This window comes from Amblyomma maculatum, chromosome 8 (genome assembly GCF_055883805.1).
Source record: "Amblyomma maculatum isolate TAMU_Amacu chromosome 8, ASM5588380v1, whole genome shotgun sequence".
Classification (NCBI taxonomy): Eukaryota; Metazoa; Arthropoda; class Arachnida; order Ixodida; family Ixodidae; genus Amblyomma; species Amblyomma maculatum.
Window position 1 is genome coordinate 64383068 of NC_139351.1, and position 21655 is coordinate 64404722.

Here is a 21655-nt window from a genome sequence, read left to right on the forward strand (position 1 = left end):
GGTATGAAGCAGTCAAATTAAATTTAAGCTGATTGATTGCACATTTTTGCCTGCAAATAAGTGAAAAGTGTATGCTACTTCCTCTTTAATAAAATTTCTCAAATTCTTCATGTTTTCTTTTGTTTTGGCTTAGCCCAGTTATAACAATCATTGGTTATAACAATGATATTTTCATGGCACTTCAATATTGTTATAAATGGGTTTGACTGTGAATAAAGAAACAGGCGACTTGTCGTTGGTGGCAGCACCTATCATGATTTCATCACTTTTCTGACTTGTATGACAATCCCCTCTGCCCCCTAAACACTTTGGATCGCAGCCACCACATTCATCAAAGCGCACATTACTGAAACACTTCTTGCTATGAACCACTGAACCAAGGTTACAGTGCACCTATCACAGCTGAGAAAAACATACAAGACAAGTTTGGCCGAATTCAACTGTATTTTATTTCCCCGATGTTGAGCAATAAATACAAGCACTGTTGACTAGAAACGGAAAATGTCCAATGGCATTCCAGATCTTAATGCAAATATTCACATCATTCCAGATAATAATAATACTAATGCAACCCACATAAATGCGGCAGAGTTCTGAAAAAGAAGTGCACCTCTACAAATGAGCATCTCAAAGGGCATCCGCAAAAATTTCATCAATCAATCAAGCTACTTGTTATTATATACAGCATTGTGTGACACGTACAGCTACATGGCTACAAAGTGCTAACCTTCGCAATAAGGCAACCAAGCAAAGGGCAGTAAGGTAGCAAGTTGGGCTAGTCGGTATGAATCTGTTTTTCTACCATTTTCCAAACAACGGCTGAGAGACATCTCTTCCGTTCCATTCCAGTAAAGGTTTCATTTATTCATTACCGTTTTCCAATGTCAAATGCGAGTAACTTGTACATGCAAGGCAGTCATCATGGCAACTTTCAAACCTATGAAATTTGCACAGAAGCACAATTAGCTCATGAATTTTTTATTAGAGTGAAAAGCTGCTAAGTCAGGACTAACGTAACATGGTAGAAAGTTGAATAGAAGAGACAAATTTTCTAAAATACACAGCAGCCTTAGATCAATGATTTTAAAGCTTCCTTTACCAGTCGTGATGAAGTGCTTGTACGCTACCTTGGCCACTGACAACCAGAGAAGAACAATAGAAACAGCCCAGTAAGTGGCAAAGCCATATATAGCACTCTACAGTAAGGATTAATTCATAACAAAGCGTCGGACACACACCGACTTTACCGGGTACTTCTATTAACACATTTTTTCATAAGTGGAATTCACAGGTGTCGCTAAACATGCAGCACCTGAGATATGGCTTCTCATATAAGCGGCTAGAAGAAAAGGCAACTCAGATATTTGTCCAGCTTTCTGCATATATTTTCCACTCTTGATCTGTCTATTACAATTATGCAAATCAGGGTATGCACACCTGATCGGCACACTACCCCATAAGACAGGTTAAACAAATGTACCCCCGCCCCCTTTTTTTTTATAGTGAGTCATAAGCTTTGCTTTATTTCTTTTTCCAAAGGCCCAACACCGTGAATGTCCCCAAAATACCATTTACTGAAGTGAAGATGTCCGGCGTAGTGAGGTAAACAGGCAACAAAAACAAGTATGCTGCGTCGCTCGCCAAGCAGTGAAGGTATAAATCCAAATCAAATAGATTTATGCTGGCTACGTAGCCAAACAGCATTTGATTTGTCTGCCGAGAAACACCTCTCAGATTTCTAACACATCTTTGTAGAAACAAATAAGACCAGCAGTTAAGCTTCCGTGACATTCTTTGCCACGATGTGACCAGGTGTTGCATGTTTCAAAAATGCAAAAATTAGAAAGACAGGTAAATGTAAAACGTAACAACGTACAGCGACTGCATCAAATGAAGAAACAGGCTAGAAAAAAATTGATAATGTACAAACAAGAAATTTTTTATGGAATTTTCTCACCATTTTACGTGTGCTGGCCAGCATGCGCATATCTACATTAAGGGAAAACACATGCCATTGCTTATAGCCAAGACAAGGTCCAAAATACAGCAAGCGACGTCTAATACTGTAGCAAATGTGCCTCGTCAGCAGGACTGAATTAAACCTGTTCGGATACAACTTGCAATTCGTTCACATTGACACTTTCTTGACTACGTACCTGTCTACCGTCACGATCTCTGCCGGACACAAGACTGCCTGCGTCTTTTCTACATCAACAGTTCTATTGACTAGCCGCAACAGTGTGTTGGCTTGTTGTTGACTCAGAACCGGATTCCTTTCTACTAGCTACAGTCCACCGCCACCACGCCACCTTCATGCGGTCCCAGATGTTCTCAAAGGAGTCGAAGGCGGGCCGCACGTCGAGCAGTGCGAAGCGACTGGACTCGGCGTCAACTAGCCCGCCGTCGTAGTAGTCGATGACGTAGCGGACCTCCTTGCCACACCGGTCAACAATCCAGTCATGCCGGTCAAATGGCAGCTCGTATCTGCAGAATATTGCAATCAACATTAACATCAGAGCCAGCATTACAAAAAATTGCATTAGCGAAACACGCAGGTTGTTGTGACAGTGGATCCCACCGCTGCCACCAATGTTGTGCCGGTGGGGTTATCACACAGTAGCCCACCGTCAACAGGGTTGTGTCAATGGATCCCGCAACTGCCACCAATGTTGTGCCGGTGGGGTTATCACACAGTAGCCCACCGTCAACAGGGTTGTGCCAAGGAGCTGGTAACGCAGCGCTCGTCACCCGTTTCGTGAACGAGGGCTGTCAGCTTCCTGGGCGGTAGCGATGAATCCGAGTCGGCGTTGGTGAGATGAAGAAAAGGCTTTATACACTATTTACATGCATTTACACAACAAGATCGGCTCTGGGGCCGAAAGCTAACATAGCCATACGCGACTGTTGTCGCGCAGCGACGGCCGGGGAGATTCCGCCGCGTCCGCACTGTCAGGGGGCGAACTGCTCCCGATGGACGCTCGTGACGAACTCACACTCGGAGTCTCGAACGGAAGCACTTGAGACTCCGTCGCCGAGAACCGTTGACGCTCAAAATGGTCCAATCCGACGGCAGCACTTTCGCAGGGCCAATGGGAGAGCTCGCTGCGCTCTCGCTTCAAATATGCCGCGGGGCGAGAAGGGGTTCACCGTCAGGGCCACGGCGCCGTGCTGTCTGGACGCTCAGCTCATGTTGAAACACGTCGCTTCACTCCCTTTGGTACGGCTCGCCTCCAGTGCACTGCTGCTTTGCAGAGAAGCATCCAGAGTTTGTGAAGGAGGCGCTCGCCGAAGAAGTTTGGCGTCCGGCTGAATTTCTGGGCGGCTTTGGCCAGGCACAACAAGGTACAGTAATTGAGGTTAATACAGTGGACTCTTTGCAGTCATCATGATTTCTGTGCATTCTCTTCTTCTTAGAAACCATAGATTGGAACAACACTAATCAAAACTGCCACAGGGCAGGAAAGTGTACAGCGCAACTCAAAAGTTCCTAAGCTACAGACAGCGTCTGCTTTCGAGCAGTACAGCAGGACACTTAGAAAAGCTGTATAACTATTATTTAATGAGGTCAAGAAAAGAAAATGAGCGTCAGGTATGTCATTACTAATCAAACAACTGCAAGAATTTATGAGCTAGTTCCGTCAACAGTGAAGATATCAGCAATCAACAAAGAAAGTCCTTTTCTCTGCCTTCCAAGTCAAGCACTTGGACATACTGAAGGAAAACGAAAGCATAATAAATGCTGTATCCGAAAGATTGCAAGTTTACCTGCTTTCTAAGCTTAAAAATCCAGAGTAGGGGGGAGCGGGATTGGCCTACAATTGTGGCCAATACATGTTACCACCTATAAAAACAAGCTTAGTGTGAATGCCCAAAAAGATCCATTCTACTCAGACAACATAATTAGTGGAATCCTTCAAAACTGTTCCGTAGCCCATTCAAGGAAATTTGTCGCAGGAAACTTATAGCAAGGTCACAAAAATGGAAATCGACGAAGAAGGGGAGTGTAGTCTAGGAAGTGATCATAAACGTATTGTCTGCAGATGGGGCTCTTGATGAAAAAAGAAATGGAACTTAGACAACAACGTAAACGCAAAATTAAACGACGATCAAATAGCGCAGATAGCAGCAGACATAGAGGAAGCAATAGAGAAAAGCCCCATGGAAGACTGGGATTATGAACAGGTAGAACTACTCATAAGGAGGAAAATTAAGGAGGTTAAAGTAGCAAACCGTTGGAATGGAAAGAGGAAGCCACGGAGCTGGTGGAATAAGGAAATCAGGGAAGCTATTGAACAATGACGGGCTGCTTCAAGGGAACAACGAGTGGCAAAGAAAGCACAGGTATCTCAGGAGGAAATCGACCAAAAATGAGAATCATATCGACAAAAGAAACTTGAGGTGCAGGCCCTCGTCCAAAGTAAAATAAGGCAGTCCACCGATCGCTGGATGGCTGATATACACAATGCCTCTGAAGGCGGAGCAAGAAAATTCTGGAACCATATAAGCTGGCTAGGGAAGAAGAATCAAAGAAAGCAGGATCGGATTCAAGGTAACGAGGGAAATTGTTTAAAGGGAGACAAAGCAGTGAACTGCATTACATCAGTTATGGCCGACTCATTTAAGAGCGACGATAGGGTAATCTCCGCAAATCAGGAAGCAACACAAGGTAGCAGAATACAAAGCTGCTTAGAGCTGACCAATCTAAACTGGAAAAAGGCAGAAAAAAATATTCCTAAAAACATATCTACAGGAATAGATGTAATTCCGATCAAGCTGATTAATGAACTTGGTCAAAAAAGTAAGGAAACATTGCTAAAAGCTCTGGAAACAGTCATAACGAATAAGCAAATTTCGGACAGCTGGCGGCAGAGTAAAATGAATTTGATTTATAAAGGGAAAGGAGAAAGGATGCACATAAAATCCTACAGGCCGATTACCATAACATCTGTTATATACAGATTGGCCATGCAGGCGGTGAAATTAAAGGTGCAAGCATGGGTAGAAAGTAACAAGATACTCGGAGAACTTCAGAATGGCTTTAGAAATGATAGGCGCTTAGATGATAGCCTGTTCGTGCTTACCCAATGCATTGAAATATCTAGAGTGGAAAATAGACCTTTGTATTTGGCCTTCCTGGACATAAACGGGGCGTACGATAACGTAAGCAGGGAACTCCTGTGGAACATATTAAAAGAAGAAGGTATCGGTTATGAGATAACAGAGTTCCTACAGGAAATATACCGGGATAACAAAGTAGAAATTATGTGGGAATGGATAAGAAGTATGGAAAATGTCAAAGTATGCAAAGGATTAAGACAAGGCTGTTCTCTATCACCGCTGCTGTTCATGCTTTATATGATAAACCTGGAACGGAGGATACAAGACAGTAACCTAGGTTTTAACCTGTCATATAGATTAGGTGGAAAGGCGGTAGAGCAGCGCCTCACCGGTTTGATGAATGCGGACAATATTGTGCTGCTAGCTGAGAGTCTGGAAGAATTGCAAACTCTAGTTTCTAGTTAAGTATTGCGGAGACGAAGGGGACACTCTAGGCTTCAGGTTTAGCGCAGTTAAGTCGGGTCTAATGATTTTCAATGGCTCAACTGATCAGGGTCTTAAAATACAAGGCCATGAAATACCTAGAGTAGCAGAATATAAATATCTGGGGATATGGGTAAACGAAGGATTGGCATACATTGGAAAGCATGAGCAATCACTTAAGGCCAAAGGACGAAGGAATGCCGGGATAATGAAGCATAAGGCATTGTGGGGATACAATAGGTGTATGAGGTTTCGAGGGGCATTTGGAAAGGAATTATGGTGCCCGGACTTACTTTCGGAAATGCGGTTTTGTGCCTAAAATCAGAGGTATAGTCGACATTAGAAATAAATCAGAGATCCGTTGGACGATTAGCACTAGGTGCCCACGGCAAAACTACAAATGAGGCGGTACAGGGAGATATGGGCTGGGCATCTTTCGAAGTACGGGAAGCTCAGAGTAAAATATTATATGAGGAACGCCTGAGGAAATTGGACAGTAACAGATGGGCAGCTAAGGTATTTAAATACCTGTACCTAAAAAGCGTTGACTCACATTGGAGGAAAAGAACTAGGAAACTAACTAGTAAGTATGCTAGTAACAAGGACGGAGAAATAAAGAGCATTAAGCAACAGGTGAAAAACACAGAAGGTAAAAATTGGATAAATTCGATGAAAAAAAAAAACAGTGTGGAATTATACCGAAAGTGGAAAATGCAGATCAGGAAGGAAGATTTCTTTGATAACTCAAGAGGCAGTGCCCTACTTTTTGAAGCTAGATCAGGGTGCCTTGGAACACGCAGCTACAAAAAGAAATTTAACAATGGAGATGACGCATGTGCTGTATGTGGTAACTCCAGTGAAACAATTGACCACATTATACTCGAACGTAATGGTATCCATCTGGAAGTTGATGCAGGCGCAGTCACTGTTCTTGAAGCTCTGGGGTTTAGAGATACCAGTGGCCAAGTGAATAAACCGGCGGTGGAAACTAGCAAAAAACGACTGGAAGATTGGTGGCTTAAAAGCAGAGAAGTGACATAATGTTAGTAATGTAGAAGCAAAAATTTAATAAATAGAATGATGGTTTAGTTAACCAATCTAAATCAATAATTAAGATATAGGGAGAAAAATGAGCATGATAGCTACTGCTACCACCCTGTTTCAAAGGGGACGCTCCTATATTCCATCCATACATCCATCCACGTGCCATAGCGTCATTTGCTTGAGTGCTCCTACGGGATATGGTTTGACAATACGCTTCAGGGACCCTTTAGTATCTTAACTGTTCTCGTGTATTGTGCACTCCTATGCACAAGACATGTCACCCAGTTTGGAGCAACTGCTCTCCTTGAAAAGAAACCTCCAGTGAGTTACACATGCAAAATATTTCCACTTAGACTATTGCCATCAAATGAAATGATAACTGCAGCACAACAACATAGATGAAAAGGATACTAGATCGTGAAGAAACAGGCAATATCTATTACTACTTCCACACAGCAGGCTGACAATATTCATGCAATAACCACGCTTCAATGGTGCTCGCAAAACTATGCACTATACAGACAAAGATAGCATAGCTTGTACCAACATTTTTGTTTATTTAAAAATAGAGTAAAGCTGTGTTCAGACTGCAATCGCATCTGCCATAAGTGTCATATTTACCGCATTTTTCATAGCTGCTGGAACTCCTGTTTGCGTAGCTTGAAACTGCCTATATTTACAGTGGGCCATTCAATAAGATACACTCTTTACGACCGGTCAATCACCGCCCTGGAACAACTGCATCTTGCATCCTTCAACATGGCGCCAGTTAGCAAGCGACTGCTAGCGGAGTTCGAGGCTCTTCAAGCTCAAAATAAGATTCTTATCATCCGTGCAATCACCCTACGCAGACGGTAGAGAATTGAAGAATTTGGGTTTGTCAAATCTTCTTCGATAGCGTGTGTCTGTCCGCCGCAGACAATGTGACAGTGGAGGCAAATTTCCGTCCTTGTGCTTCAATAATACTCCCTTGGCAAACGTTTGATGCCGTCGCTCACAGGGGTGGTCGCGCAGTAACAGACGTATTTGTGCTAGTCATAAAAGTTGTGGGTCCGCCGAAATTTATGCCCATGCTGGTGGCAGAAGTTGTGCACCTTACACTACTGCGACAGCAGTCTGAACAGCCTTATTGTGTTTTTTGCGTTTAGCCTACGATCCTTGCCAACTAGCTGTATGTAGCACACATAGTCTGAATGCAGCTTAAGGCTGAGAGACGCTGCACAAGGGCCATGGAACTACTCACAAGTAAGTGTTGGTTACAACAGTCAAGTCCAAAATGTATTTAGAAAAAAAAAAATCTACGCAAGCTCCCAATTCACCAAAAGCTGTCTTTCAGCTCATAAGTTCAATACACTATCAGTAATACACAGGATGACCAGAGCAGAGAAGCACCCAAACAAAAACACCCAGGATCCTCACCGATGTGCATATGCACCTTTAACCAGAATGCACTTAATATGAAAGCCCTCACCTGGAGTTTCAGTGCCTAGCAAAATCATCTAACAGCTGTACATCGAAAAAATATTGCATGATTTCATATGAAAGCTTTGACGCTAGCTTTCTTTGCGCAACATCCTGGGTGGTGTCATATTATATCTTTTCCCATTTAGCATCTATCCATTAGCCAAGCTGGAGGTAAGTTTGTGATAGGAATTCAAAACAAAGACAAATGTATCCCCGAATGTATGCCGTTAACTGTAAGTTTAGGTTTCCACCGAGAATAGACACAGACAATGCACCTTTTCTTCCCCCAAAAACTAAACCAAATAAACTTATTTAACACTGTGCCAAACTCTTTGCCAGTCTCTCAATGCTAAGTTGCAAAACAAAACCATGTCGAACCAAGCTAAACAGTGCTCTCACGTCTTAATCAGTTTAAGCGGAGTTAAACCTCGGATAACATTTTTCCTAAGAAATTAAAAAGGCGCATAAAGTATGTTTACAAATTTGTAACCCACGAGTATAAAGGGCTTGAGCTATGTGGGGCATCTCAGAGTGCACCTTCCACCTTTTATGAAAGAATCCGTGTTTTCAAGGCCTTGTTGTGGTCGGGGATGCGCCAGCAACACACAATTCCCTCTCAACGTTTCGCCTGAAACCAGACTCACCCGAGCCAACTGCGTATCCTAGCCCGAGGCGAGTAGTCGGTGGCCTTGCCTCCAAACTTCTTGAGCCGAGGTGTGCAGCACTCCCTGCAATCCAAACCAAAGGGGGTGGCTCAGGGTATATACCCATAGAGTTAATACTACTAAGACTAGAGTGAAAGCGACGGAAGCACTCCAATGTAAACCCTCTCCACTCCTTTGCTAACCGTGTTCGCAGCCATGATGGTACTTCTCGCATACTACAGCTGCGTACAGCCAGCGCCCTCAAGCTGTAGGTGCAGCAGATGAAACGATACGAAACCATCGCAAGTACGCTTTTATCAGCCTTTATGTCGCTTAAATATTGCAACTGTAAGGAAATAAAATGTGCAAACATTTTTTATGAACTTTAATGCTTTATAAATGTAATTTAATTTTGGTTTTCTTTTTGTGTGTGAGTAAAGCAAAAATAAGTATTAGAAGTACCATCATGGTGCTACACGAGTGTAGCACAACCTCCTCGCCGCGCTTTACTCTCCTCTATACACCCAACAGCTCAGCCCGCAAACCCTACACTCTGGAAAGCAAAAGCATGAAGAAGGGGCCACTTCTCGGGACAGGGCTAACATTCAAAGCAAAACAACCCTACATATTTAACGCAGAGCCGACAGGTGCCACCCACCACTTCTATGTGTACCACGAACAGAAACATGCAAGCCACGACCAAACTGCAGGACCACATCCACAGTGGCTCAGATGACTTCCATACCAGAGTAGTGGCAATGGCCAACAACATTTTGGAGTAGGCTTTCCAGCAGAAGAAAATTCCAATTTGCAGCAGCCTTTTGCAACAGGTGATATTGGTCGAATATTTAGGCGAATCCCCCAAGGTGGAGTATATTTGCAATAAGGGAGTAATTACTAATCGAGATCCACCCAAGGCCAGTCATACAGCCATAAAGGAAAGTTATATCGCATTCTCAGAAACTTCGCAGTTTAGAAAAATTTGTCCTGGTCCGGGGCACGGTACTGAGAAAAACATAATGAGAGTATTGAGAAAAAAAAAAAAGAAGAAAAACAATGTGCACAAGATTTCAATTCGGCACTCATCTTATCCTCACCTGCATATATATATATATTTTTTTTTTACTCTGTCCTAATTTACTTGCCGTTTTTGTTTTTTATTTTTTATGTATGTGTGTTTCGGGCAGGCGAGAGTGAGGGGAGGATGTGGGGTGGGGGGGGGACATGTGGGTTAGTTTGTCTGACAGTGTGGATGCACTGCACAATTTGGAAAAACTGCAAAAATCAAAAATAACTGTCATACAAATTTCTTCCAATCAGTAATCACAGATAATGGGCCTTTTTTTTTTTTTTCAACAAATGAAGGTTAATGCTGATATGGGACAAGTTGCTATAATTCCATTATATCCCTCTAATAATTCAATTCTCAGTTTCACATGAAATCCAAATTAATGAGGTTCATGAGCTAATGCAAAGTTTGTCAATATTTCTAGCATTAAGAGAACACCAGAAACTTCCAAATAGGCTCAGGAAGTCCACACGTCTTAGGTTCCATTCCTTTGTGCCTGGTACCCATCCAAAAGGAAGCACGGTGATGCACAGAGATCAGCAGAGAGTTCATCCAGAATGTTGTGCGACATGAAAAAAAAAAATAATAATAATGCAGAGAAGAAGCATCTAAAATGTTTGTAAAAAACCGCACCTTATACACTGAAAAATGCGGCACACATTTTTTCCATTAACTTACAGAACTTGCAGTATGTGAGGCGTTAAAACAACAAGTAGTACATATGTTAGCAAGTTCCCTCAGGTTGTGCAACTGCATTTCAGTTACCCACAAAAAAGCGAGTGTTTTTCTCAACTGCCACAACAGAATTGGAGCTTTAACAACTTCTTACTGAGCTGCCCCACTGCTTCATCTCATGACTCCGTATTTGTGGCCACATACCTTGCATATGCGACATAACCCATAGGTGACCCACTAGGATGCACTCATGAACACGTGTGTCAGCTGCTCGAATACAATGCACAGTGCCTCACAGCAGTTCAGAAAAAAAGAGAAAGGTGATGAGGGGCTTGCTAGAATGCAAACGCAAAAGACAAACGTAACTAAAACCAAGAAAGCATAGTAGTTTTGTTCTAGGGCATTGATTATATAGTAAGAAATTAGGTGCACAATCATTTCTGGTAGGAGGCGATGGCAACACGCAGTCACTGGGTGCTGCACCAAAGGGCATTGGTGCAGCACGCATGCGAGGTAGCCAGGACCAGTGGAGCCCTGGAATGAGGGAACCACCCGTGCTAAGGAGTCTCCAACGGTGGCGAAGAAGCGGCTGCAGGAAGACTCTCCGAGACTAACCAAAAGACCTCAATAAAGTTTTTTCACTCACACTCACTCACTGGGATCTGAAAGCATGAGCAATGTAGTCAAGTTGGTAGAGCCTTGTGTACAACAGGCGGCGCATACCCTCATCCAGGAAGATTTCAGCTCAAATGCGACACAGACACGCGGTATGCTTCGGGACACTTAACATGCCACTTGCCGAACTTGAAGGCATGCAAACCTCAGCCCAACTCTTAGAATGCGACACTTTCGTAAGCGGCAAATTTGGCAGGCGGCACCATCTGCTTGCTGGGCAAGTTGCAAGGCTGATGCCGGCAAGTTGCAATACCTGTGAAATTCTGAGCTCTTTTCTTCTACAAACGGGAGCTGCAGCGGCCCGGCTCAGAATTTCGGCCCGCGCACAACTCTACTCTGCGCGTGATATCTGGATACAAACAAACAGGGCAGTGCTTGGACAGAGAAAATTTTTTTAATCCTCAACCGAAAGTTGAAAAGCCTTCAACAGACACTAAAAAGGTCACAAAAGACGCTCATGCGACGGAACAAAAGAAAAGGAGAGACACAGTACCCGCGCTTTATAAAAGCCTCCTTCAGGTAATTGAAAATTTTGGCTTGAAAACATGCCCAAATCCCGAAAGCCCCCCATTGCCAGAGGCCAGTCCCATACCTTGCGTGCAGTGCTTCCCACTTGAGCACCTCCTCCCATGCATGGTCGTTGTTGGCATTGTGAATGCGGATGATGTGTGCCATGTCCTCAGGCTGCAGCTCGGACTCACGCCATTTCCAGCCCTTGCGTAGCATGGCGTTCCAGAACATCTGCTGCGACGGGTACTCCCACGTCTCGCCCTCAGCGCCCCCCGCCTTGGGGATGCGCGACCGCTGCCGATCCGTTGGCAGTGGAAACGGCTGGTCGGGTGCGGGCTGCTGGTTGGGGCTGGGCATCTGTTCACGAGCAAGAAAGCAGCGAGAAATTTTTAAGGCGAAAGCTTCTCCTGGCTCATCAATGGCGTGCACAGAAAGCAAATGCCTGCAGAAAGCGTTACCAAAAGACAGACAGATCCAAAGCCAATCCAACACAATCCACATAAGCCAAAAAAGGCAAAATACCAAATCCAGTCATGATTACTTCACTATACGCCCCCGTACACTGCCTATATGGAGGCCACTGAAAGCAACCTAAAGGTCGTTTTCAAAAGTCCTTCCGGGATACGAGCTGCTGCTGCTCATGCGTTACTGCAAGAATTGCCAACGTTCGCGGTGAGTTTTGTTTTTTCAGCTCCAGCCGATTTTTTTTTTTACAGGGTCTGAAGCATAAAATTATGGTACTCCTTTCTGTAGGAACGAAAACATTGATGGTGCTGCAGCCATCTGGGAGAAACTAATGCGTGCATGTGCCCAAGTGCCTCTATACAAACAAGTGCTAAATGACGAGCTGCAATGTTGGGCCCTGCTTTACCGTGGGTATATGCAGCATCAATCAATTACTTCAACACAATATTCGCTGTTTTCTTTTTCATTTACCTGCCTTTGCTTTGCAAGCTCTTTTTATGCGTGCTCATGGCGACGCGCCTTGACCTAATATATGAGACATTCTGAGACATAGGCACTCGTCATCTCCATCGTCAAGAATAGGTGCAATTCAACGCCCTCAATGATCATCAATCACAGCTATGCTACACCACCGTCAGCAGCATGCTCCCACAAACTTCGCAACTTCCCTACCAATTCCAACTCTCTGCTGCCCCTGGATACTTTTTCGTTTTTTGGTATTCACCACGTTGCTCTACAGACTGTGCGAACCTTAATGCTGTAGATCTTGGCAGCTCTCTTTTTTGTGTATATTGCAGAACTTTCCTGTTAACCTACATGCATCCCCGAAAACTTCAGACTGTTCGTTGTGCACGACTGCGAAGCTTCAGAACAATGCCGGGTGCATAAAAGCACAAGACGTCGCTTCTAACATGGCAAGAAGCAGAATGATAACATAGCGCATACCTGTTATGACAAAAGTACAGCACTGCCATAGGCAAAAACTGGCTATAGATGAACAGCGCAAAGCGTAAAACAAAATAATAAGAGAATATTTTTTTGTACAACGAAACAGTTTCCAGTTCACCAAAGAGCTATGAGTTCATCGTACACCTTTAGCTGTGCAAACTCGCTCAGCGGCAGAATACGAAAAAAATGTTTTAAAAATAAAGAGTCCAGTGCTGAAAAACAAGCATCTGGAGAATGGCACACGACACACACGGACAGAAACGACACAGACACAACAGGGAGCACACGACACAAGCGACACAGAAACACCAGGGAGCATACAACAGAAAAAATTTCTAGGAACCATGTTTGCTGGGTTGATCTCTTCCACCGACGCGGCTGTAGCATTCATGGGGCACTCGCTCCGGTACGGTGGTTGCTGTGGCTGCTCTTTCGGAGGCTGCCCAGTGATCTCATTGCAAAGGCCATGCATGGGGCACTCGGATGGTGGTGACTGCTGCTGCTGCTGCTGCTGCTGGGACGATTCGGGCCGCGTGTGGACTGTCACCGTCCCCAGTGGGCCAGTCACTTCTCTTGGGTGCGATGCGGTGAGGCCCATCTTGGCGGAGCTGTGACAGGGCAAGCAGCAAATAAGCCATCATCAACAATGCAAGAGCCACAATGGAGCAATTTCCCAACAAAACTCTTCCTTTCTCTGACCAGTTTGCTAGAAAGAGTAATGCCAAATGAAAACGCAATTAATTCACAGCAGCAGAAAAGCAAAAGTCTAGCACTTTGACCAGCACTCTGAACTTTGAACAGCAGTTGAGGAGGATCTCCCATTTACTATTTTTTTCCTTAGCCATTTCACTCCTAATATGTACAAATTTCTGTAAATCCATTACTTTGTGAAACATCCAACTGATCCCAACAGAGATTGCTTCATAAACAAGTTAGGATTTATGCAGTAAACAAGACAAATAAATGATGTATCCATTTACCCCTGTTAACTGTAATGCAATCACAAGACCTCCCATGTTATGATTTTAACTGATCCATGGGAATATGCAGAACATTCGATAATGCTCAGCCTTTTTAATAAATGCTAAATAACAAAGAACAGGAAACTGGGCAAGTTGCTTAGGATTGATTTTTCTCTCTCTGTACACAATACTGGCACAAACCTTATTTGTTCTTCACAGGAACATGAAAATATGGCAAAATCATTCTTTCCTTTATGCGTGTGGCAGACACAGGGCATAATCAGCACATTCTTTTACAAGGCATGAAAACACAAACAACGAAAGCAAATCCCTTCCATCAGAAAAACCTGTCATGCTACCTCCCTAAACTCAGTAAACAGCCAAGAAAAGACAACTCATTAACTGGCAGTCTGATATAAGGTTCTGTGTCATGTATGTCCACTTTTCTTTTTGATCAGGCATGCTTACACAAATTTCCTACCCATCTGATTGCGATGGGTGGATAAGATGCTTGCCCAATACAGATGGGAGAGCATCCTTTGCAATCTCTGCAATGCAAAGAAGGGCTGGAAGACACCATACCTTTCAATGACCTGTGGTAATCAGCCAGCTGCTCATTAATACATTGATAATACTTTAATACATCATTAATACAATGTTCCCCTCTCATGCAGCATTCTGTGCATCGGCTAGAGTGGCCAATGCATTAATGAGCCACTAATAGACCACAGACCAGGTGTGGTGCCTTGCGGTGAAAGGTGCTGTGTCTTCCAACTCTGGCTTGAACTGCAGAGAGATTCCAAAGGGTGCTTCCCTCCCTTAGAAAAGACAAGCACCTAGCTTGCTCACCCACGGCGACCAGGTATGTAAAGTGGTAGAAGCATACCTAACCAAAAAAAGAGTTGGATGCCTGCAATTTCTGGTTCCGTGCATCATAAAAAAACAAAATAGCGTCCTCTCTGCATGTGCTGCTTTTCTGCATTTGATGCCTACACTAAAGATGCTGCTTCTGCAATGCAAATAAAATGTAAATTGATAGCCTGTGCATTTCTTTTGCTATGCCGTCACTATGGTATTCAGTTTTTTACCACGGGCATCCAGAAGAGTGGGGAAGCAAAATATATTTTTTTAATTATGCTTTGTAGGTTTCAAGCTTTGCTTCTAAATCCAACGTGTATTCTCTAAGCCAAGCACTAATTTGTCATTTATAATTTTTGTTTCATCTGAGCTGTGCAGACCACATGTAGTGATTTTTTAGTGGTTGCCTACCGTCTCTACCCTCCAAGTAAAAATTTCTGCAAATGCAAATGCCCTTGGTGTCTGCATTTTAGTGTGTTACCAACAAGACAGTATTACATTCGGGTATGCCAGGTGCAATGTTCACAAATATTATTGCAATAAAAATGTGATAAATTCTGAAAAGCTGTATATAGAGCTAGGTACGTGGAATGAAAGGAAAAAATCATTAAGAGTGCATCCAAGTTTCCAGGCGCCTTTTATACGTGTTTCGACTTCAGCGATTGAATGCGTGCTTTCATTTGCTCGTTTTACAAGCATGTACATTTGAACACCACTAAAATGCGCTTTTTTCAAAACAACGTCTCACGGCGGGAATGAAGCGGATAAATATAACTGAGACCCCGAGGTCAGCGCAGTCACGACGTAGATGAGAACACGGCCGAGATTGCATATATTTTCATCACCAGAGAATTTCTTGGGTTATATCGCGGCTTCTCTCCCACTGAATAACAGTTCTTAACAAAGATGGCGTATGACATAAAGTGAGCAGGCATAAGCGCAGGTAACATCAGCGGTAACGTTACATCAGCTTGGAACTTCGCAGATACAATACGATCGACGCAACACAGAGTAAAAAAGCAAGCGCTCTTGAATGCGAAGTCGTCAAGTAGACTCGTTTGCTGCCAGTACCCCAATATAAGCAGGTTTTCTCGAAGCTGACCCACCCGAAAACGCAAGCTCTCCTTCCTGAAGGTGAGGTGCTAGTCACGATCGCCACAAGAGCACCGCACGCAACTGCTACGTCCCAGAATTATCTAAATTCCATTAATCGAATTAAAACACGCACGCGCATTCAATGGTCAACGAAAGACTGAGTGTGAACGCCTGTAAGACCTCTTAGAATCAATGCTTTCTAGCGAGAGGGCATCGCAAGTGAACGACCCGGGCGCGCCGCGCAAAATCTGCATGCAATGTCAAAACTAGCTCACCTGGCTCAGTCCCGTTAGTAACAACACTAAATTTAGATTACTGCAGTTTATCAGGCTCTGTTATCGAAAGTTCCAGGACAGGTAATGCGCAAAACAGTCGTAATGAATATGAAGATTGCACGCGAGCAGTAGTCACCTCAGCGCCATTAGCGCCCATGCATGAACATGTGCGTCGATTCGCACGAACCAGAACCGGAATGACGCATTAATATTTCACTACTCTATGACTTTATTAAAGTGGGGGTATGGGGTAGCCTCTGGTGGTGTTAATTATTTTAGGATTATTTTAGGAATATAAAAAAATATAAAGGCAGATAAACTCAGTGTATTTAATACAAATATAAGCTTTATGTTAACACAAATTATTGTGGCAAAATTTTTGAAGTATAAGTTTAAAATTGTGCATAAATTTTGAAATCTTACCGATCTTACCAATCTTACCACCTTACCACCTCGGATGGCTCACAAGTTCTAACGTGTACTATTTATCTATTTGGGCTAAGCTCCTTAACGACCAATCGCGTGCTTCGATCCTTCGATTCGGTTCAGCGAACGGGCGAACCAGGCGACCCGCGCGGCCGCAGTTGGCAGGTGTGGGCTCGTGAAGGTCGTCACACTCGTAGAATCGTGGAGGTGGCGGCAAGGATAAATTTCAAGGCGCGCTGAATATGGATCATAAAGTGGTTCCCTTGGATTACTCTAAGAATGGCAGGTAAGTAGAGTTTTTAATGCATTTAATGCCCTATGTTGAACTTGACTGCAACATGTTTTTTTTTTCCTTGAACCGATTCGCAGCAGCTTCTCCGCAGGGCACAGAATTCCTCTGCGTGCAGATTTCATGTGTGGTCAAGCATTTATTCTTGTCTGAAGTTTCTTGTATGGGGTAATTACCTCATATGGACGCCCTAATTCGTCCTACCAGTGCACGTACTTTACTTCGATCGAGAACAAATGTCCAAGCTGCTGCCGTTAGGGTGTATGACCCATATGCTTAACGCACCAGCTCTCCCATCCCTTTGTACCATTTTATAATTTGCACTAGCAGTCAAACTTCCCATTTTTTTGCTCAAGACACTGAAAATTCTCTCAGCGAGAGTTATTCTAGCATGCAACTTGCGTTTTTAGTGGCTTAGTGCCGAATTCGTGCGCTGCTTATCACCCCGCCAAAACTCCTGAGCGCGCCAATAACATCGGGCGCCAACTTATCAGAAATTAATTTTTACCCTATATGGGACGACTTATGTAGCGAATTAACCCTGCATTAGTGTCATTGGAAAAGTCCAAACTGTCATTCAATGAATGGAGCGCTAATATTTTAGCCAGAAAGCGCTCGAAAACCGGCCTAGCTTTGGCGCCGTTCCTGTGCCTTGTTTGCCGGGAATTTTTCGAATAAAGTTTACTATTTTTCCTTCGTTGATATTTAGTACGGGATTAAACAGTGGTAAATTGATGTGTCCTCGTCACTTATTTTTGTTGGACAGTTCTTTCGTAAAGCCGAGTTTGCCTCGGCGAAAAACTTTTCAAAATGTGCGTACTCCGGACGTTGCTTCAACCGTTCCGTTCGCACCTCTAGCCAAAGACTATTCTTCAAATTTCTCCATCCTGCTTAGGCCTGCGCTTAGTAATTTTTTATTTTTTTTTATTTTTTTGTTGCTAGCATTGCTGAAGCCGTGCATGTTTCCTCCTGGGTGGCAATATTTAATTGGAAAGACAGTCACACTATTGCATCGTTCGCAAATGTTGCTTGGCTGGCGCGTGTGCTAATCGCCGTGCGTTTCTCCAAAAAACGCGCTCTGCAGGTTACAAATTTCATATTTACAGTTTTGACTTGTTTTTCAGCTTTATGCGAAAAGATAGTTTTCCAAAAGATACCCATAGCTATTAGTGCAATGCACTAATTGTTCTTTGTGATGGCTGCCGAAAACTTCAGCAGCGCCGTCCGTTTTCGAAATTCGAATGCGTTGCTCTGCCATGTGATTGCACATGTGTCGAATACTGGAGCATCATTCAAGCAAGTTGCGCAAACCTTTAAGTGCCTCTGAAGAGCTGCAAAATATTAATAACAAGATAGTGGTCTGTATGGTTTTTAATTGTTGGTACAGTGCTTCCTTGGTCACTCTCACCTCGACTAAATTTTAAGGACGCGTAACTATCGTTGCTGTCTGACCATCGTATTTGCTACTGCTTTTTAATGGATTGATCTCGCATCAATGGAATTCCCGATATCCATTTAAAAAAGGTACCCTAGCTGTGAATAATGCCACCCAGAGTGTTCCCTTCATGTTTGTGTGTTTTTTTTTTTTTTACTCTGTTTCTCTAACCTTATTAATGCTTTTCCTGCTTTTTACATTTCCAATAGCAAAAGGCGCAGCCCGCTGCAGGACATATCTACAAACCAGCCTTCTGGCAAGCGGCATCGACGCAACAGCAGGCATCCTGAAAACACAACAGCCGAGACGGACATTGAGAATGTGATTGTCATAAACGACAGTGATGATAGCTCGTCACAGGAGAAGTGGGATGGTGGCGGTCGCGTCCCGAGTGACATCCTTGAGGACATGGGCATTGCTTACTTGGATGATGAATCTCCACCAGCTAGCTTTGCCTCAGTGAACCCACCGTCACCACCACGAGCATCTCGCAAATACTCCAAGGTTGGTGGACTGTGTGGTTGATGCTGCAGTTTCATTACTTCATGGCACAGGTTTGCAAGCTGTGCACAGCGTAGCACACAACAATACCATTGTCGTTAAGAATACAGGGCATGTTGGGTATGTTTCTGGGCTGTGCTCTGTAGCCCAACCTGCATCATCAGCTATGTATTTCTCGAAAACCCTCAAAACTTGTTTTCATGCCTCCAAAGCCTAGGAGATGTCACAAAGTGCCTAACTGAAGTAAAACAGTGGCTGTTTTCCGGCTGAAAGCTTTGCTGAAACCAGCTGTACCTTAATTTATAATTTAGTGAGCCATTATTCCATTTATATTATTAATTTGACAGACCCAGGCAGCTTATGATAAGCAATGGCAAGTTCCAAACGCCATCTGCAGCATCTTTGATCTGAAGTTGGTTTTCCTGGCAATGCTTAGCATACTGACAGGTGGCAACTTTCTGCAAGAACTGTATCGCTAGCATATATGCAACATATTACTTCATTGGCGCAAACACTAGTATCTGCCAGTGTACAGTGTTAAGGACACATGTAGTCATCAACGGTAATGCATTATGACTTCCAATACAGTAGAACCATGTTGATGCTTTTCCGGCTTATACAAATACCCATTTCAAATGCTCAAAATTGCTGGCAGTAAAAGATCTCCCTTAGAGATACACTATGTTCTTTTCGTCTGCTACGTTCCCAGATAACAATATTTCTCTGTTACTAAATTCAAAATTTTGACAAACTGTGGTTTTATAATACGTTTGGCAGTTAACTGGACATGTGCTAACAGGCCGAACCTGGGCACTCGTGACATGAAATACTGAACAGCGGCGCTCACCCACCATGCTTGTTTTCCCACGCTGCAAAGGTGCAAAGAGACGAAGCATGAAACGCAAAAACACGACATCATGAGGAGAATTGAGGTGACTTTTTTGCAGTGCCTTAAAGGCATAAGGGTGAACTATTTGACACCTATAACTATGCACTGCCATGAGTAAGCGAGCCCTCGTGGATGCAGCAAGAGCAAATGGGCGGCGACTGTAAACCATCACAATGGCTTCTCCGCATGTCACTGTTTTAAGAAGCATCCGGAAACAACCAAGGAAGTGATCCCAGCTCGTCTTGCTGTCTACGAGCAGGATTTGTTACTAAATCAAAGCAAATACAGACTGAATTTTGTGATAATTAGAAAAAAGGAGCTGTTCATATGTGATGTCAAGAAATGCTAATCTACCCTTTTATGCAGGGAAAGTATTAATTCTAAATTCCTTTGTACCTCATTCAACGGTTAAATGTTTCAAAATCGGGCAATCCCCGAGTGTGCATTTTCCCGAATAATATGTTCACCCTTATCCTCCACAATTATTTAAAAACAATATATAAAGATTTTAGTCATCATCATCAGTCTGACTATACCCACTGCAGGGCGAAGGCCTCTCCCATATTTCGCCATTTAACCCGGTTTTGTGCTAGCTGCATCCACCTGACCCCTGCAAACTTCTTAACCTCATCCGCCCACCTAACTTTCTGCCGCCCCCTGCTACGCTTTCCTTGCCTTAGAAGGCAGTTTGTTACGCGAAGCGGCCATCAGTTATCCTCTCTTTGCACTGCATGTCCTGCCCATGCCCATTTCTTGATAATTCCTAAAATATCATTAACTTCAGTTTTTTCTCTGACCCATTCTGCACGCTTCCTATCTCCTTAACGTTACCCCTATCATTTTTCGTTTCATAGCCCTCTGCGTTGTCTTCAATTTTAGTAGAACCCTTTTGGTTAGCCTCCATGTTTCAGTCCCGTAGGTAAATACAATGCGTGATACCGGTAAGCTGCTAGTCATAATCTGCGAGTGCTTACCAAATGCGCTCCATGCCAATCTTATTCTCCTTATTTCCATTTCATGATCCGGATCTGCGGTTACTACCTATCCTAAGTAGACATATCGCTTGCTACTTCCAGTGCTTCGCTACTTAACGTAAACTATATCAAGATTTTACTGTAATTGTGACTTATAGTCGTTATGAAACGTAGCATGACTCAGCGCATTATAAAACAATGCAAGGTAAGGTGTAGAGTTTACGACCATGCATAGTCATAACTTGTCATTATATAGGCAACTTAGCTTAATTCGCCACTTGTAGCACAGGAATTGTGTATGTCAGTTACTGCAGGCCTATCACGCCTTTGTTGAGAGTGGGGTCCTGTGGTGTGCATCGACACTGTACAGCGTCGTTCACTCCTAGTTTGAACACGGTCGCTGCTGCTTCCAAAGCAGCTTTGAATCCGACCTGGCTACTGTGTGTTTATGCCAAGTGGTAGATCATGCAAATCAACACCTCCACATATCTCTGTGCTTGCATCACTCTGCTTCAGGCGTGACATGCAACGGCGCTTTGAAGGCAGCGTCTGTGTTCAAGTGAACGACCCTGTGTGTGAGCTGTGCTGTTGTCACTTTTGAGTGACCTCTTTGGGGCTTCACTGAAGCCTTGTGCATTTTCAGTTCATTTGGCGTTAGCATAATGACCGCACTACCAGGTTCCATTCTTTTAAAATATTGTGGCCTCGGGACACTAGGCTGCAGTAATGCGCCAAAGTGATGCTGCAATCAAACCTCATTGAAGTGAACAAGTAAAAAATTTTGAGTTCGATATTGCTGTAAAATATTTTGTCAAGAACATGCACAAAAGCAACGCAATTTAGTCACTAAAGGGATAGAAGCAGAGGTGGTCTTACCATAGAAATGGGAAGACAGTTAAGGTCATTTTTGAGATCA

General features: G+C 43.5%; 2 protein-coding genes across 4 annotated transcripts in view; one reads left to right on the forward strand and one right to left on the reverse strand.

The window, feature by feature from the left end:
- Positions 1 to 425: 425 nt before the first annotated feature.
- Cchl (Cytochrome c heme lyase) lies at positions 426 to 16406 on the reverse strand. Its single transcript, XM_084576347.1, has 5 exons — positions 16226 to 16406; positions 13379 to 13643; positions 11705 to 11979; positions 8694 to 8777; positions 426 to 2484 (listed from the first exon to the last, which is right to left on the reverse strand). Exons 2-5 carry the CDS (start codon positions 13631 to 13633, stop codon positions 2220 to 2222), a joined length of 879 nt encoding a protein of 292 aa, XP_084432473.1. The 5' UTR covers positions 13634 to 13643; positions 16226 to 16406; the 3' UTR covers positions 426 to 2219.
- A 362-nt stretch (positions 16407 to 16768) lies between these two features.
- LOC146181298 (S-phase kinase-associated protein 2-like) overlaps positions 16769 to 21655 on the forward strand; it is a 32497-nt gene continuing 27610 nt past the window's right edge. Inside the window, exons 1-2 of one of the 3 annotated variants that reach the window (XM_084576349.1) lie at positions 16769 to 16937; positions 18585 to 18879. In XM_084576349.1, the coding sequence (XP_084432475.1) occupies positions 16894 to 16937; positions 18585 to 18879 (339 nt within the window). In that variant the 5' untranslated portion in view covers positions 16769 to 16893. Of the gene's footprint in view, positions 16938 to 17886; positions 18025 to 18584; positions 18880 to 21655 lie in introns of those variants that run through there. The other 2 variants (XM_084576348.1, XM_084576350.1) reach the window with 2 other exon arrangements.